At 41.9% G+C, this 17,086-nt stretch overlaps 1 protein-coding gene across 3 annotated transcripts in view; it reads right to left on the bottom strand.

The window, feature by feature from the left end:
• zgc:158766 (uncharacterized protein LOC100009641 homolog) overlaps nt 1-17,086 on the bottom strand; it is a 97,612-nt gene that overhangs the window by 14,107 nt on the left and 66,419 nt on the right. For 2 of the 3 annotated variants that reach the window (XM_034174966.1, XM_034174968.1), the window contains 3 exons: nt 9,343-9,621; nt 6,487-6,713; nt 5,091-5,154 (listed from right to left, as the gene is read on the bottom strand). In XM_034174966.1, coding sequence (XP_034030857.1) covers nt 5,110-5,154; nt 6,487-6,713; nt 9,343-9,621 — 551 coding nt within the window. In that variant the 3' untranslated portion in view covers nt 5,091-5,109. The remainder of the gene's footprint in view (nt 1-5,090; nt 5,155-6,486; nt 6,714-9,342; nt 9,622-17,086) is intronic. The other variant, XM_034174967.1, reaches the window with a different exon arrangement.

Raw genomic sequence — 17,086 nt, 5'->3', positions numbered from 1 at the left:
GGTGTGGGAGGAGTTGAGAGTAACCGTGGAGAAGGACGTTCAGTTGGTACCAAGGTGCTTCTGGGGGACCATGAGGCCCCTCAGGAGGGGAAAACGGGGAACCATCCAAGTTGTCTACAATAAGGATGAGACTCTGTTGACCTCAACTGAGGAGGTAATCAGATGCTGGAAGGAACACTTTGAGGAACTCCTGCATCAGAATGGATCGCCCTCTATAGTAGGGGCAGAGCTGGAAGCTGATGGGGGATCATCATCAATTTCCCTGGTGGAAGTCACTGAGGTAGTCATACAACTCTGCAGTGGCAAAGCCCTGGGGGTTGATGAGATCTGTTCAGAAATGCTGAAGGCTTTGGGTGTGGAGGGACTGTCTTGAATGAGACATCTCTTCAATATTACATTGAGGTCTGGGACAGTGCCAAGGGACTGGCATACTGGGGTGGTTGTCCCCATATTTAAAAAGGGGGAAAAGAGAGTGTGTGCCAATTATACACTAGGCAGGCTCCTTGGTAAAGTCTACTCCAGGGTGCTGGAAAGGAGGGTTCGGCTGATAGTCGAACCTCGGATTGAAGAGGAAAAATGCGGGTTCCATCCTGGTTGTGGACCAACGACCAGTTCTTCACTCTCACAATCTTGGAGGGTGCCTTGGAGTATGCCTATCCAGTCTACATGTGTTTTGTGGACTTGGAGAAGGTATATGATCGGGTACCCCAGGAGATACTGTGGGAGTATGGAGTGACGGGGTCCATTCTCAGGGCCATCCGATCTCTGTACTCACAAAGCGAGAGCTGTGTTCAGGTGCTTGGCAGTAAGTCAGACTTGTTTCCGGTGGGGTTGGCCTCCGCCAGGGTTGCGCCTTGTCACCAATCCTGTTTGTGACATTCATGGACAGGATATTGAGGCGTAGTTGGGGGGAGGAGGGTCTTCAGTTTGGTGGGCTCAGGGTCTTATCCCTGCTTTTTGCAGATGATGTGGTTCTGTGGGCTTCATCGGCCTGTGACCTCCAACACTCACTGGATCGGTTCACAGTCGAGTGTGAAGCGGCTGGGATGAGGATCAGCACCTCTAAATCTGAGGCCATAATTCTCAGCAGGATGGATTGCCTACTCCAGGTAGGGAATGAGGTCTTGCTTCAAGTGAAAGAGTTCAAGTACCTCAGGGTCTTGATCACAAGTGAGGGGACAATGGAGTGCGAGATTGGCTGGAGAATTGGCACAGCAGGGACGGTATTGCATTCGCTCTATCGTACTGTTGTGACAAAAGGGAAGTTGACCCAAAAGGCGAAGCTCTCGATCTACTGGTCAGTGTTTGTTCCTACTCTCACCGGGTTGAGTTGTGACTGAAAGAAGTAGACTCTGGGTACAAGTGGCTGAAATGGGCTTCCTTAGGAGGGTGGCTGGTGTCTCCCTTAGAGATAAGATGAGAAGCTCAGTCATTTGTGGGGAGCTTGGAGTAGAGCTGCTGCTCCTTTGTGTTGAAAGGAGACAGCTGAGGTAGTTCGGGAATCTGGTAAGGATGCCTTCCTGGGTGCCTCCCTAGAGAGATCCAGCTGAGAGGAGACCCTGGGGAAGAACCAGGACTAGGTGGGGAGATTATTTCTCCACACTGGCCTGGGAATGCCTCAGTATCCCGCAATCAGAGGCAGTCAATGTGGCCCGGGAAAGAGTTGTTTGGGGTCTCCTGCTGGAGCTGTTGCCCCCACAACCTGATTCCGGAAGTGGTTGAATATCAGTGAGTGATTGAGTGAGTTATCGTAGTAGTGCTCTATGCATAAGTATGTAGAGCTAAATACAAATGTAACATGTAGAACAAACACTTGCTTAGTGTACGAAACACAAAACACAGATACTTTCTGTCTTTATATTTTTATGTGTGTGTGTGTGTGTGTGTATATATATATATATATATATATATATATATATATATATATATATATACACACACAGTAGTGTTCACTATAATAGTAGTGCTATGTGACTAAAAACATTAATCAAGGTTTTGAGTATATTTCTTATTGTTACATGAAACAAGGAAACAAGGTAACAAGTAGATTCAAGGTACCAGTAGATTCAGTAGATTCTCACAAATCCAACAAGACCAAGCATTCATGATATGCACACTCTTAAGGCTATGAAATTGGGCTATTAGTAAAAAAAAAGTAGAAAAGGGGGTGTTCACAATAATAGTAGCATCTGCTGTTGACGCTACAAACTCAAAACTATTATGTTCAAACTGCTTTTTTAGCAATCCTGTGAATCACTAAACTAGTATTTAGTTGTATAACCACAGTTTTTCATGATTTCTTCACATCTGCGAGGCACTAATTTTGTTGGTTTGGAACCAAGATTTTGCTCATTTACTAGTGTGCTTGGGCTCATTGTCTTGTTGAAACACCCATTTCAAGGGCATGTCCTCTTCAGCATAAGGTAACATGACCTCTTCAAGTATTTTGACATATCCAAACTGATCCCTGATACCTGGTATGCGAGATATAGGCCCAACACCATAGTAGGAGAAACATGCCCATATCATGATGCGTGCACCACCATGCTTCACTGTCTTCACTGTGAACTGTGGCTTGAATTCAGAGTTTGGGGGTCGTCTCACAAACTGTCTGCGGCCCTTGGGCCCAACAAGAACAATTTTACTCTCATCAGTCCACAAAATATTCCTCCATTTCTCTTTAGGCCAGTTGATGTGTTCTTTGGCAAATTGTAACCTCTTCTGCGCGTCTTTTATTTAACAGAGGGACTTTGCGGGGGATTTTTGCAAATAAATTAGCTTCACACAGGCATCTTCTAACTGTCACAGCACTTACAGGTAATTCCAGACTGTCTTTGATCGTCTTGGAGCTGATCAATGGGTGAGCCTTTGCCATTCTGGTTATTCTTCTATCCATTTTGATGGTTGTTTTCCGTTTTCTTCCACGCGTCTGTTTTTTTTTTTTTGTCTTGTCCATTTTAAAGCATTGGAGATCATTGTAGATGAACAGCCTATAATTTTTTGCACCTGCGTATAAGTTTTCCCCTCTCCAAGCAACTTTTTAATCAAACTACGCTGTTCTTCTGAACAATGTGTTGAACATCCCATTTTCCACAGGCTTTCAAAGAGAAAAGCATATTCAACAGGTGCTGGCTTCATCCTTACATAGGGGACACCTGATTCACACCTGTTTGTTCCACAAAATTGACAAACTCACTGACTGAATGCCACACTACTATTATTGTGAACACCCCCTTTTCTACTTTTTTTTTTACTAATAGCCCAATTTCATAGCCTTAAGAGTGTGCATATCATGAATGCTTGGTCTTGTTGGATTTGTGAGAATCTACTGAATCTACTGATATCTTGTTTCCCATGTAACAATAAAAAATATACTCAAAACCTGGAATAATCTTTTTAGTCATATAGCACTACTATTATTCTGAACACTACTATATATATATATATATATATATATATATATATATATATATATATATATATATATATATATCTCAATCAATTTTTTTATATAGCGCCAAATCACAATAAACAGTTGCCCCAAGGTGCTTTATATTGTAAGGCAAGGCCATACAATAATTATGTAAAACCCCAACGGTCAAAACGACCCCCTGTGAGGAAGCACTTGGCTACAGTGGGAAGGAAAAACTCCCTTTTAACAGGAAGAAACCTCCAGCAGAACCAGGCTCAGGGAGGGGCAGTCTTCTGCTGGGACTGGTTGGGGCTGAGGGAGAGAACCAGGAAAAAGACATGCTGTGGAGGGGAGCAGAGATCGATCACTAATGATTAAATGCAGAGTGGTGCATACAGAGCAAAAAGAGAAAGAAACAGTGCATCATGGGAACCCCCCAGCAGTCTACGTCTATAGCAGCATAACTAAGGGATGGTTCAGGGTCACCTGATCCAGCCCTAACTATAAGCTTTAGCAAAAAGGAAAGTTTTAAGCCTAATCTTAAAAGTAGAGAGGGTGTCTGTCTCCCTGATCTGAATTGGGAGCTGGTTCCACAGGAGAGGAGCGTGAAAGCTGAAGGCTCTGCCTCCCATTCTACTCTTACAAACCCTAGGAACTACAAGTAAGCCTGCAGTCTGAGAGCGAAGCGCTCTATTGGGGTGATATGGTACTACGAGGTCCCTAAGATAAGATGGGACCTGATTATTCAAAACCTTATAAGTAAGAAGAAGAATTTTAAATTCTATTCTAGAATTAACAGGAAGCCAATGAAGAGAGGCCAATATAGGTGAGATATGCTCTCTCCTTCTAGTCCCCGTCAGTACTCTAGCTGCAGCATTTTGAATTAACTGAAGGCTTTTTAGGGAACTTTTAGGACAACCTGATAATAATGAATTACAATAGTCCAGCCTAGAGGAAATAAATGCATGAATTAGTTTTTCAGCATCACTCTGAGACAAGACCTTTCTGATTTTAGAGATATTGCGTAAATGCAAAAAAGCAGTCCTACATATTTGTTTAATATGCGCTTTGAATGACATATCCTGATCAAAAATGACTCCAAGATTTCTCACAGTATTACTAGAGGTCAGGGTAATGCCATCCAGAGTAAGGATCTGGTTAGACACCATGTTTCTAAGATTTGTGGGGCCAAGTCTATATATATATATATATATATATATATATATATATATATATATATATATATATATATATATATATATATATATAAACACCTTTTCATTATTTTTTAAAAAGATTTTTGCCACATTACATGTACTGAGAATCTTTGCACAGTAATGTATACACGATGCTTCATATTTATTACAAAAAGTGTAACACAGCATGCATGTCTACATTCATGCATACAACTGTGGAAAACATGCTCTTTCACCCCACACAGTTTCATGTCTCATATTTAAAGGACGCACAGAGGAAATCTAGAGGAGAACACCCAGATGGAAAAATTAAGGAAATGAGAAAGAACATGACAACAGAACCCTTTAAAGCCCGTAAGGACACTGCCATGCAGCATAACACAGGCACTAATGCACATTTTCGCACAGATTAGTACTCAGGCCACAGCTAGTTAATGATGCTGTACAGAGGATAACACACTCTGGAGACACTGATTACTTACTGAGCTAAAACCCCCTCAGTCAAACCACTGTAGAGAGGCCTACTGCTATATGAGAGGTCTTGCGCTGGCAAAAACAAAACAGCAAAAAAGTGATGAGATAAACTGAAGCTGCCAGTCAGGATGATGACTAGTTTAGGGTTGGTTAAATATCAGCTGATCAATTATCTCCATGCCCTAGAGTCTGCAGGATTTTTAATCCTAATTATAATTAGCTCCCCCACAATGGTGATAATGAAATATGCTCGATTTCATTATAGATGCTCATGAAAGGTTTGTTCGTACGTAAAACACTTTGTCGGACCAGCGAATTTTGTCTCTAATAATAAAAATCCGTTATATGTATAAAACAGACAAAATCTGTTATTTATAAGTCTGCTGCGGAGTGGTACCTTAACATCTTAAAACCTGAGTTATGCTTATCCAGCTCTGACTTTGCAATGATGTTGACGTGAGCATTGAGACTTTTGCTTTTGTCCGGTGAGTGCGAGTATCCGGTTTATACGATGACGGTTTAGGCGAGTTTTACTGTATATAAAATCACTGGTGAAATTAATAAAAATATTTATAGAACAGTACAGTCTGATCAATTAAATGTTCATTAATTGATGGCATTTTAAATTAATTTAGAAAGGAGTATTTAACTAAAATCGTTATTTAGAATTTTTCATCATTGTGATGTGTATTGGCAGCATGGTGCCATAGGGGTTAGCACTGTTGCCTCACAGCAAGAAGGTCATGGGTTCGCTTCCCACACGGGGCCTTTCTGTGTTGAGTTTGCATGTTCTTCCTGTGTTCGCGTGGGTTCTCTCCAGCTACTCCGGCTTCCTCCCACATCCAAAGACATGCGTGTCACGTGAATCAGAAACCTTATATTGACCGTAGGTGTGCGTGCGGGTGTGAATTGTTTGTGTGCCTATATGTGGGCCTGCGACAATCTGGCATTCTGTCCAGGGTGTACGCCGCCTCACACCCTATGACTGCTGGGATAGGCTCCAGCCCCCTGTGACCCTTAATAGGAGTGAGTATAGAGGATGGATGTGATGTGTATTTTGTGTTTCCGTGAAATATTTACTTTGCAGTTTGGGGAGAGAATCACTGTGACTTTGCACCAGGAAAAGAAGTCTTTGTCTATGGACACATTTATGACTCCATCCAAACCTGCTCTTCACCGATACAAAAATACCAAGCACACTTACTTTCTGTCTTTATATTTTTATGCCTTGGGGCAACTGTTTGTTGTGATTTGGCGCTATATAAAAAAAAAATTGATTGATTGATTGACTTCAGTGTCAGAGAAATACCAACTATTAGCAGCGCTGGTTTTGCTGATTGATGCACCTACAAGCAAATGGGGTTGTAAATGTCAATAATGATTCAATTAAAAAAAAACACTCACTGCTGTGATGAATTTGGCACCCTGGGGTTGGAGGTCTTCATCTTTCTGGAATATTGAAGGAGACACCAAAGATGAAGGAGGTGTGGAGCTGCACAAGAAGGAGGAGGGCTCATTGTTGTTGAAGGAGTCCAAGATGGTGCTAGAACGATCGGGTATAGTGAGGGTACTGAGCCCCGTCACACTCTCACTGGAGGTACACTGCGAAGATGTCTCCGAACTCTCAGTAACTGTCACAAAACAGAAACAAAGAGTCTCTCACTCTAATACTATGGAAGGGAAGTGGGCTTCATTGCTTTCCTGCCACAGTAAATATTCCAACAAATGTGCCCGTAAAGCTTAAAGTTTTCACCAGGTGAAGGAAAACACTCTGACGTGGGATGGTTTGAAATCGAGCACTGTGGTCACTCCATCATAAATAAATATGTTTGTATAGTGCATCTGGAAAATATTCACAGAGCTTCACTTTTCCACATTTTATGTTACAGCCTTTTTCCAAGATGGAGCAAATTCATTTTATCCCTCAAAATTTAAAAAGTTTTTTTTAATTTTTGCAAATTTATTAAAAATAAAAAACTAAGAAATCACATGTACATAACTATTCACACCCTTTGCTCAATACTTTGTTGATGCACCATTGGCAGCAATTATAGCCTCAAGTCTACTTGAATATGATGGCACAAGCTTTGTGCTCCTATCTTTGGACAGTTTTGCCCATTTTTCTCGCCCGAGATGTTCAATCGGATTCAGGTCTGGGCTCTGGCTGAGCCACTCAAGGACATTCACAGAATTGTCCTGAAGCCACTCCTTCGATATCTTGGCTGTGTGTGCTTCAGGTTGTTGTCCTGCTGAAAGATGAACCGTCGCCCCAGTCTGAGGTCAAGAGCTCTCTGGAGCAGGTTTTCATCCAGGATGTCTCTCTGTACATTGCTGCATTCATCTTTCCCTCAATCCTGACTACTCTCCCAGTTCCTGCTGCTGAAAAAACATCCCCACAGCATGATGCTGCCACCACCATGCTTCACTGTAGGGATGGTGCCTGGTTTCCTCCAAACATGACACCTGGCATTCACGCCAAAGAGTTCAATCTTTGTCTCATCAGACCAGAGAATTTTGTTTCTCATGGTCTGAGAGTCTTTCAGGTGCCTTTTGGCAAACTCCAGGTGGGCTACCATATGCCTTTTACTAAGGAGTGGCTTCTGTCTGGCCACTTTACCATACAGGCCTGATTGGTGGATTGCTGCAGAGATGTTTGTCCTTCTGGAAGGTTCTCCTTTCTCCACAGAAGAATGCTGGAGCTCTGACAGAGTGACCATCGGGTTCTTGGTCACCTCCCTGACTAAGGCCCTTCTTCCCCAATCGCTCAGTTTAGATGGGCAGCCAACTCTATGAAGAGTCCTGGTGGATCTGAACTTTTTCCATTTACAGATGATTGTGGTCACCGTACTCACTGGGACCTTCAAAGCAGAAGAAATGTTTCTGTACCCTTCCCCAGAATTGTGCCACTTCCTGTTTGGTTTGTGCTCTGACATGCACTGTCAACTGTGGGACCTTTATATGTAGACAGGTGTGTGCCTTTCCAAATCATGTCCAATCAACTGAATTTACCCCAGGTGGACTCTAATTAAGCTGTAGAAACATCTCAAGGATGATCAGTGGAAACAGAATGCACCTCAGCTCAATTTTGAACTTCATTGTAATGGCTGTGAATACTTATGTACATGTGAGTTCTTAGGTTTTTTTTTTTTTCATAAATTTGCAAAAACCTCAAAAAAACCTTTTTGCACATTGTCATTATTGGGTATTATGTGTAGAATTTTCAGGAAAAAAATGAATCTCATCCATTTTGAAACAAGGCTATAACATAACAAAATGTGGAAAAAGTGAAGCGCTGTGAATACTTTCTGGATGCATTGTATGATCACAGGATATGTGAAAAAGTAGCCCAGTCTATCTTGCGTAGTCACCCAAAACAAATGTGCCCTCTTAAAATTCAGATGATTTTGATCAATAAAATCTAGAATGTTACAGGGATCTGCACCAAATTAAATATAATCTTGAAATATCTCATAAAGTGAATACCTCATTTTTTTCATGATGATCCATCTATTCATTTATGAGAACTTGGTGAAAAGCCACTAAAACATCATATCTTATAATGTAAAAATATATATATAAAAATCCTGGATCCACTCCTTAATCGGATCAGCTCCAAACAGTTCCACCAAGTTAAAAAAAAATAAAAGCTTCAGTAGTTTTTGCATAATCATGCTAACAGACAGACAAACAGCACTAAAAACACTGCCATAGGTCATGTTTGGTGTTTGGGTTTGATCTCCGTGTTATTTTGTTTCTGTTGTTATTCGTCCCGTTATCTCGTCTCTGGCATATTTATTGTTCCTGTGTTTAATTATTCTCTGGCTTCTAGGTTCACATCCTCTCTCCCTCTCTAGTCTTTGGCTTTGGATTGTTCAGTAACTCTTTGTTACAGAACTTTGCGAGTTTTTGGACAAGCACTCTACTACTTCACTCGAAAGACTGTTGCCTGTTGGACTGATCTCCCGTGTTCCTGATTTCTGCCTGTGTACTGGGTTACCCTTTGAAAGCATGTCACCTCAGAGACACCTGTGTCTGTTCCTGGACTGTTTTCATGAGTCTGATAAAAATAAAGAACTCTGAACTCTAATCGTATGGTCTGTTCTCCGCACTGGGGTCACATCTGTGCATACCATGACAAAGACTGCCTCCTTGGTGGAGGCAATTAGAGTTTGACGCATTCGTGATATACTTTTGCTTTTATTAATATAAAACTATGAATATTACACCAATCGCTTCCACAGTGGGAAGAAATTCACTCACTCATAGAGGGCTGGCTTCCTGTATCCTGCTCCAGCTCGTCTTCCTCTATGCAGTCGTAGGGCCACTGGCCAAATGAGGGAACACCGGTGGAGGAGTACGTGTGTGGGGGAGACAGCGTGGAACAGGAGAGAGTGTGGAGATTAAGTGAGCCCAAAAGCGAGGAGGAGGACTGGCTGCTGGAGGAGGAGGTGCTGCTGTTGGAGATGGTGGAATGAGGTCTTTTGAATGTACTGGCATAATCAAAGGAGGGCACAGCGATGGACGCTCTTGTCCGAGACTCTGTTTGTGGAGACAAATGCAGATTAATCTGTGAGCTCAAGTCAGGAAGGAGAATAAACATTTGGTCTGTGTGAAATGAAAAGGCAGTCATTATAAACAGTTACTGGATGATGAAAGTAAGATTAGGTTGCCTTGAAACACAGTGTCTTTATGAGCTTTGTGGTTTCAGAATAAAATAATTATGCACAAGTATAAATTTGTTTTAATTTAATTTCAAACACCAAATTCCGACAAAAATAATCTTGAAGGATTTTACACAAAGAGTAGTGTCTAGAGTCTAGATCTTACCAACCCCAAGTACAAGCCCATTGCTGACATTGGCAACAACAACAAAAAACTCACTTTCAACAGGAAGAAACATCCAGCAGAACATATTTAGTCGGGGTGGCCATCTGCTTTGGCTATTTATCAATACAGAGTACAGAGAATGTAGAAAACAAGACTGGCACAAACATGTAGTCTTTTGCCAACAAGTTGAAACAGTCACATACACGACATTCTGTGCAATCTGTAAATAACTTCTGTAAATCAAAATCCCAGAAAAGCAGAGTGTGTGCAGTCTGTGTTCATTCCAGGTGGTGGTGAGTGGGCATAAGATTTGGGAGGATCAAATTTTTAAATCAAATCAAATGTATTAATTTATATAGCGCCAATTCATGATGAAATCGTCTGAAGGCGCTTCACACAACATAAAAAAACAATTAAAAATTTAAAACACAATAAAAAGACGACCATAAAAGAAAGACAACCATAAAAGAATACAAGAATAAAAACACATCATAACACTAATGATAAAACAGGGAAAACAAATGAGTCTTTAAATGTGACTTAAAAGTCTCCACAGTATCAGACTGCTGAATGTGTGCCAGGAGATCGTTCCACAGAGCTGGGGCATGGTAGGAGAAAGCTCTGTGACCGTCAGACTTTTTATTCACCCTGGGAACACACAGATGTCCTGCACCCTGAGAACGCAGGGACCGAGCTGGTACATAGGGGCTTACCAGGTCAGCCAGATAGGGAGATGCAAGTCCATGAACAATTTTATAAACTAATAACAGTACTTTAAAAAGGATGAAACAATTTGTCTGTACTGAGATCCCCATTTCTCAAATAAAGTAGGCAGAAAATGAACGACTTCTTCCCAGAAGTCAGGACAAAGGCTTCTCTGTGTATCAACAAGCTACTTCTTCCTCATTCCATATAAGGAAGAAGTCAGGCTGCCCGACCTCAGTTCAGTTCTGGGAGCATGCAGTGCTGCCACGTGTTGATGCATCCAACACATCATGGAACTGCCTTGGGTCCTGGATAGCACCCACCCTGGCAGACAACTGGTCAAACCCCACCTCTCGAGAGTGACCATCTATCTGCCACGGCCAGGTGAAAAATGGGCATCCCCTTGGTCTCCTGTAGCCACCGGGGCCCTGAACACTGGATCATGTGCAGAGGAACATACCACATGTCCAAAATGTCAATCAATCAATCAAGTTTTATTTCTAAAGCGCTTTACAACAACCAAAGTTGATCAAAGTGCTGCACACAGTTAAAAACAACCATAAGATAAAACATATACATCTAAAATATATTACAGTTGTCGATTTCCAGGGAGTCACAGCTCTATGTGTCAAAGGCCAATTGAAACAAATGCGTTTTCAGCCTGGCTTTGAACAGGGGCAGGGATGAGATGGAGCGTAACTCCAGAGGAAGAGAGTTCCAGAGTCTAGGACCTACGACGGCAAAGGCACGATCGCCCCACTGTCTATACCTCGACCTTGGAACCATCAGCAGGTGTTGGTCTGAAGAGCGCAAGGCTCTGCTGGGCTGGTGAGGGGTCAAAATGCCACTGAGGTATGTCGGTGCGAGGTCATTGATTGAACTAATGGTGAACAACAAGAGTTTAAATTGTATTCGGAACTGAACCGGGAGCCAATGGAAGGAGTAAAGAACTGGTGTGATATGGTCGTATTTGCGAGTGCTGCTGAGGAGGCGAGCAGCCGCATTCTGCACCAGTTGCAGACGGTAAAGAGAGGCTTGACTAAGTCCAGTGTATAGAGCATTACAATAGTCCAGACGTGAACTGACAAAAGCATGGATGGTTTTCTCAAAATCTCTGCGGTTTAGTAAAGGTCTGACCTTAGCTAACTGTCTGAGTTGAAAAAGCTTGCTCTAACCACGGAGTCAATTTATTTATTAAATTTTAAATCTGAGTCAAAAATCACATCCAGATTCCTGACAGCGTGGTTGGGCTGAGAGCCAAAATAAGTGATGTTTTTAACTGATCCAAGATCCAAAGAGGATGAATTCAGTTTGACTCGTTCATTTAATTTAATTTAATTTAATTAGCTTATAATGCGCCAAATCACAGCAAAAGCCGTCTCAAGGCGCCTTACATAAAGCAAGTCAACATAAAATTGAATAAATAATTAAAAATGAATAAAAAAAATCAAATACATAAATAAAACAGAAGTAAAAGAATAAAACAAATAAAAATAAAAACTATCCATAAGAAAGAGAATAAAAATAGGTTTTGAGCCTTGACTTAAAAATGTCCACGGACTCAGACTGCCTCAGGGTCGCAGGAAGACCGTTCCACAGGGTGGGTGCACAATACGATTCCATTCGTTCAGACAGAGAAAATTTTGTGATAGCCAGCACTTTATGTCAGTGAGACAGGAATTAATGGAATGTGTGTCTGAAAAAGAAGTCACCAGCAGATAGATTTGTAAGTCATCCGCGTACATATGAAAGGACACATCATGATGGGCAATAACAGAACCTAATGGCATAATGTACAACGAAAAAAGGCCAGGGCCAAGAATTGAACCCTGTGGCACACCGGAGGTCAGAGGAGCTGGTGAAGAGGAGAGGTCGTTAATCATAATAGTAAAAGACCTATTTGAAAGATATGACCTGAACCACTCCAGTACAGGTCCCTGGAGACCCACCTGCTGGGTCAGGCGGGTCAGCAGGTTGGAATAGTCCACTGTATCAAATGTTGCAGTGAGATCCAGCATAACCAATAGCGCAGGTGTCTTGGAGTCCAGAGACAACAGGATGTCATTCTGCACTTTTAAAAGTGCCGACTCTGTGCTATGGCGCACTCTGAATCTGGATTGAAATTTATCATAAATTTGATTCTGAACCAGAGGACAGGGTGAGATGGAAACGATTGATCTGCTGTGGCGACCCCTAACGGGAACAGTTGAAAGACAAAGAAGAAGAAGAAGAAGAAAACAAGCTTTTCAAGAACTTTGGAAAGAAAGGGCAGATGGGACACCGGTCTGAAATTTGACAGCACAACGGGGTCTAGGTTGGGTTTTTTGATAAGTGGCCTGACCATGGCCTGCTTAAAAACAGTTGGCACAGACCCTAGCCTTAGACAGGTATTGAAAATGAATGAATGGTCCAACTGTGTCAAACACCTGCTTAAGCACCCTAGATGGAATAATGTCCAAAGGACAATTAGGTTTCAGTTTGTGTACTACATCGGAGAGCTGTGAGAGTGACACTGGATCAAATGTGCTAAACACAGCAAGAGCAACAGGGGTGTGATGGAGGTCTAGAGTATTTAGTGAATTGCTTATGCTCTGTCTAACCAAGGCCACCTTTTCAACAAAATAATGGATCATATAATAATGGATCATCACCAGTTGATTTTGTTGCATTCTTAAATGCATTATCCGATGGATTTATAACTGACTGAATTGTATTAAACAACACTTGGGGGCGATTACAGTTGGCAGAGATGACACTTGAAAGATATTTACATTTGGCCTCTTTAACAGCATTCTGATAGTCTGAAAGACAGCCTCTTAGAATATCTAGTGACACATGCAACTTATCTTTCTTCCATCTACGTTCAGCCTGCCTGCAACGCCTTCTTAAGGCATGTGTGGTGTCATTCAACCAAGGATCTGGTTTTGGCTTAATGGACCTCCGTTTAAATGGTGCAACAGAGTCTAATATTCCTGAGCAGGTGGAGTTAAAAAAGGAAATAAATTCCGCTGGGCCCAAGAAAGTTAACCCTCTCTGAGCAGCAAAATCAGAGTCCATGAAGGCTGCAGAAAATTCATCAGCTGTAGTGGAAGTGATAGTACGGCGGCAACAAGCTGAGGCCAGCGGTTTAACAATGGGAGCTGGAGATGTAAAGGTAAAAATTATGGGTAGGTGGTCAGAAATGCAGGTGTCACAGATTTCCAAAATGGACACAGGAAGAGAATGAGAGAGTATGAGGTCCAGTACGTGACCGTGCTTGTGTGTTGGGGCATTCACAGATTGCAACAGGTCAAAAGAAGACAGAAGACTTTGAAATTCATGGGCTAATTGACTTGAAGAACAGCAAATATGAATATTAAAATCACCACAGATTTGAACTTTGTCATATCTTGGCATAATATCAGCCAGCAAGTCAGAAAATTCCGCAATAAAGTCTTTCAAGTATTTTGGAGGACGATATAACACTGCACAAAAGATGTTGGATGTCATTTGTAGCTGAAATAATTGTAATTCAAAGCTACTGTAGCCCTTAGATAGAACTGGGCGACAGCTCATGCTCTGTTTGTATACAGTGGCAATCCCGCCTCCACGACTGGTTACTCAAGGTGTATTCAGGAAGGAGAAACCAGGGGGGAGGAGCTCGACAAAAGCACTGTTATCACCTGGTTTAATCCAGGTCTCCGTTAGCATGAGGAAATCCAACTCGTTGCTTAAAATGAAGTCGTTCAGAACAAAAGTTTTGTTCATTACCGAGCGAGCGTTCAAGAGGGCTGCGCGCACCGGTGCCAGAGTCAGTTTGCCGGGGAGCAGCATGATTGAGCAGGCGGAGATTCTCCTTTACACTGCCCCGCCGCTGGTGGATCCTTACAGGCCGGCGACATGGAAGCGGACACCGGCGTCTGGCTGGACCGGCTGGAGCCAGCGGTAGCTGTATTCCAGAAAATAGCGCAGATCGGTATCTCCGCGTCTTGAGGAAATTATGATAAAGCCAGGATCACTGTCGATTTTCACTGTCACTGTCAGATCGCAAAAATGTCATAGCTGATGTTCCCTCACAATGAAAAAGACACTCCAAGTCCATAAGCAATCATTCATTTGACACAAAGTCATACGAGAGGTACCCAAAGATCCTTGTACCCAAGAAGTAAAAAAGAGATTTAACCGTCACCTTAGGCCACTGGTTGGCGACAAAATTTCTTAACCATACAATATTATCAGAAGCACCAGGAACCTAAAGTCTTGGATCTTCATACTGCTGCAAAGACATCAGTATCGCCAAACACTAAAAACCTCATGATTTAATCAGATTTTCCCAAGTGTCTCTCAATCTCAAAGGCTGAGGACCCAGAGACAAAAACATCACTGCTGAAATATTTAATGATGGAATATTTATCAAATGATGGTTAATATTTGGGAAAATATTAATAAACAGAGGCCATTTTAATGAGTCTTCTTGAAATAACGTCACATATGATGAAATTTCTCTGGTTAAATGCAGTTGTGCTTTCTATATAAATCTGCTAACTTGAGGCTTGTTCATGCTGAATGCAGTGGCCCATATAGTAGTGCTATAAATGCACATGACATAGTTAAAAAGTGAGGTTAAGAAAAAAAATGCAAACTTTATTTGTGAAGCCACTGTTCCTCATGAATGTGAAATACAAAACGGTGACAAACGTGTGGTTAAGTGTAGTTAGGTGCTGCTTGATCTGAATTTTTGATTCTCTCCTGACTTGAAAAACAGAACCACTTATTTATTTCAAATCCAGCACTTTGTGATGTGTTACTTGTGCAAAGACACTGAAACTACTGTTACTTGCTGAAAAATAAGTAAAGTACTTGTGTTGATGTAATCATCAGTTTTTGGTAATGGTACAATATTAGTTTTTATGTATGATTCATTTATAGATTTTAGACAAAGAAATATTCAACCTCACACCAAAACAAGTAAAATACAGGACAGAGAACACTGAAAAAAACTGAGGTAGGTGCTGGGAAAAATAATAGTCGGTGGGTAGAGTCAAACAACAGCAAATCTAATTTAAAAGAAGAAGAAGAAAACCCTTCCAATGTTCCAAATAGTAAAGTGCTGCACACATATTGATGGTAAGATGCTGGGATGGGGAAGGACAAAAAAGGTGGGGTTGGGGGAAGAAGCAGAATTCAATAGGAATTGCAGGCTAAGGTTAATGGGGTGATGCCAGGATTTCAAACCACTGGTGCCAGATTGTTTCCCAGAGATGCCCAGATATCTAAAATGTTCAAGAGGTGTTAAATGGTAAGTCTGACAGACGATAGCGGTAGCTGAGTTGTAAGCGTTTAGCAAACAGCCTAATCACTTCTTCTTGAAGCCATGAAGAGAATGTTTGATTTTATCCAATTTCATAGAAGGTAGGCATCTTTTATCCAGCAGGTATGAGATCGAGTGTGAGGACTCTTCTGGTGCATGAAAATAACCTGCTCCTCTAACAGTGTTAGAAACACAACATGATCAGCAAAATGGGATGGAACTGACTGCCCAATGGCAAGGACACCAAATAGTACAACTAAGGGTGAGGGTTGGATTTTGGTGGATATGATTGCTGAGAGATAGTCAAAGACAGACTTCCAAAACAGAGACAGTGCAGGACAGGACCAAAACATAAGGGTGAGATTAGCTGGTCCTAAGTGACATTTGTCACAATCCGGCTGGTGCTGGGATAGATGCGAGCTAGTTTGGTCTTAGACCAATGTAGTCTGTGAACCACCCTACACTGCAGGACCCCATGTCTGGCATATTACAAATGACCTGTATACCCGTCCCAAGACTGACTCCCAGATCACAGACCCAAACTCCATATGGAGCTCCTCAGAAGAGGCAAAGAGCAGATTAGGTCAGGGATTGGCGCATGATGATCATGTTGCTAAATTTGGAGATGGTACCTTTGACACAGGGATCAATATTGACAATATTGACAATATTGTCAAACAGGGTGGAGGGGGAATACCTGAGAAGTCAGGGAAGTAAATGTGAACAAAGCTTCAGATTTGTAAGTGTCCAAAAAAGCGGGACCTCTGTAAATTAATACATGTGTTAACTGGTCAAAAGAAGCAAATGTTGCCTCAGTGTGAAGCTGCCTCACAGAGACAATCCCATGGTTTTGCAAAGTGCAAATGTGGCATCATTAACAGATTGAGGGAAAAGGAGCTTGGAGTATATGAGCGATGAAAGGGGTGTTGTCTGCCTGGGAGCCAAAGTGACATATGAATTGGGTCCATATTTTCAGAGAAAGGTTAACAATGACATAACTGGAGTAGGTTAAAGGTGGACACACAAGGGGACATCACAGGAGGGACAAGAGGTAGGAGTATTTATATGAGGTCCAGTCAACCTGCAGCCATGGAGGAGGTTGACTCTTGAGGTATCTAACACCAGTGCAATAAGCTACGAGTGCTTGCAGCCCAATAATAAAATTAAAAGTTTGGCAATGCA

Source organism: Thalassophryne amazonica, chromosome 7 (genome assembly GCF_902500255.1).
Source record: "Thalassophryne amazonica chromosome 7, fThaAma1.1, whole genome shotgun sequence".
Lineage (NCBI taxonomy): Eukaryota > Metazoa > Chordata > Actinopteri > Batrachoidiformes > Batrachoididae > Thalassophryne > Thalassophryne amazonica.
This window is presented reverse-complemented; position numbering and strand designations above follow the sequence as displayed.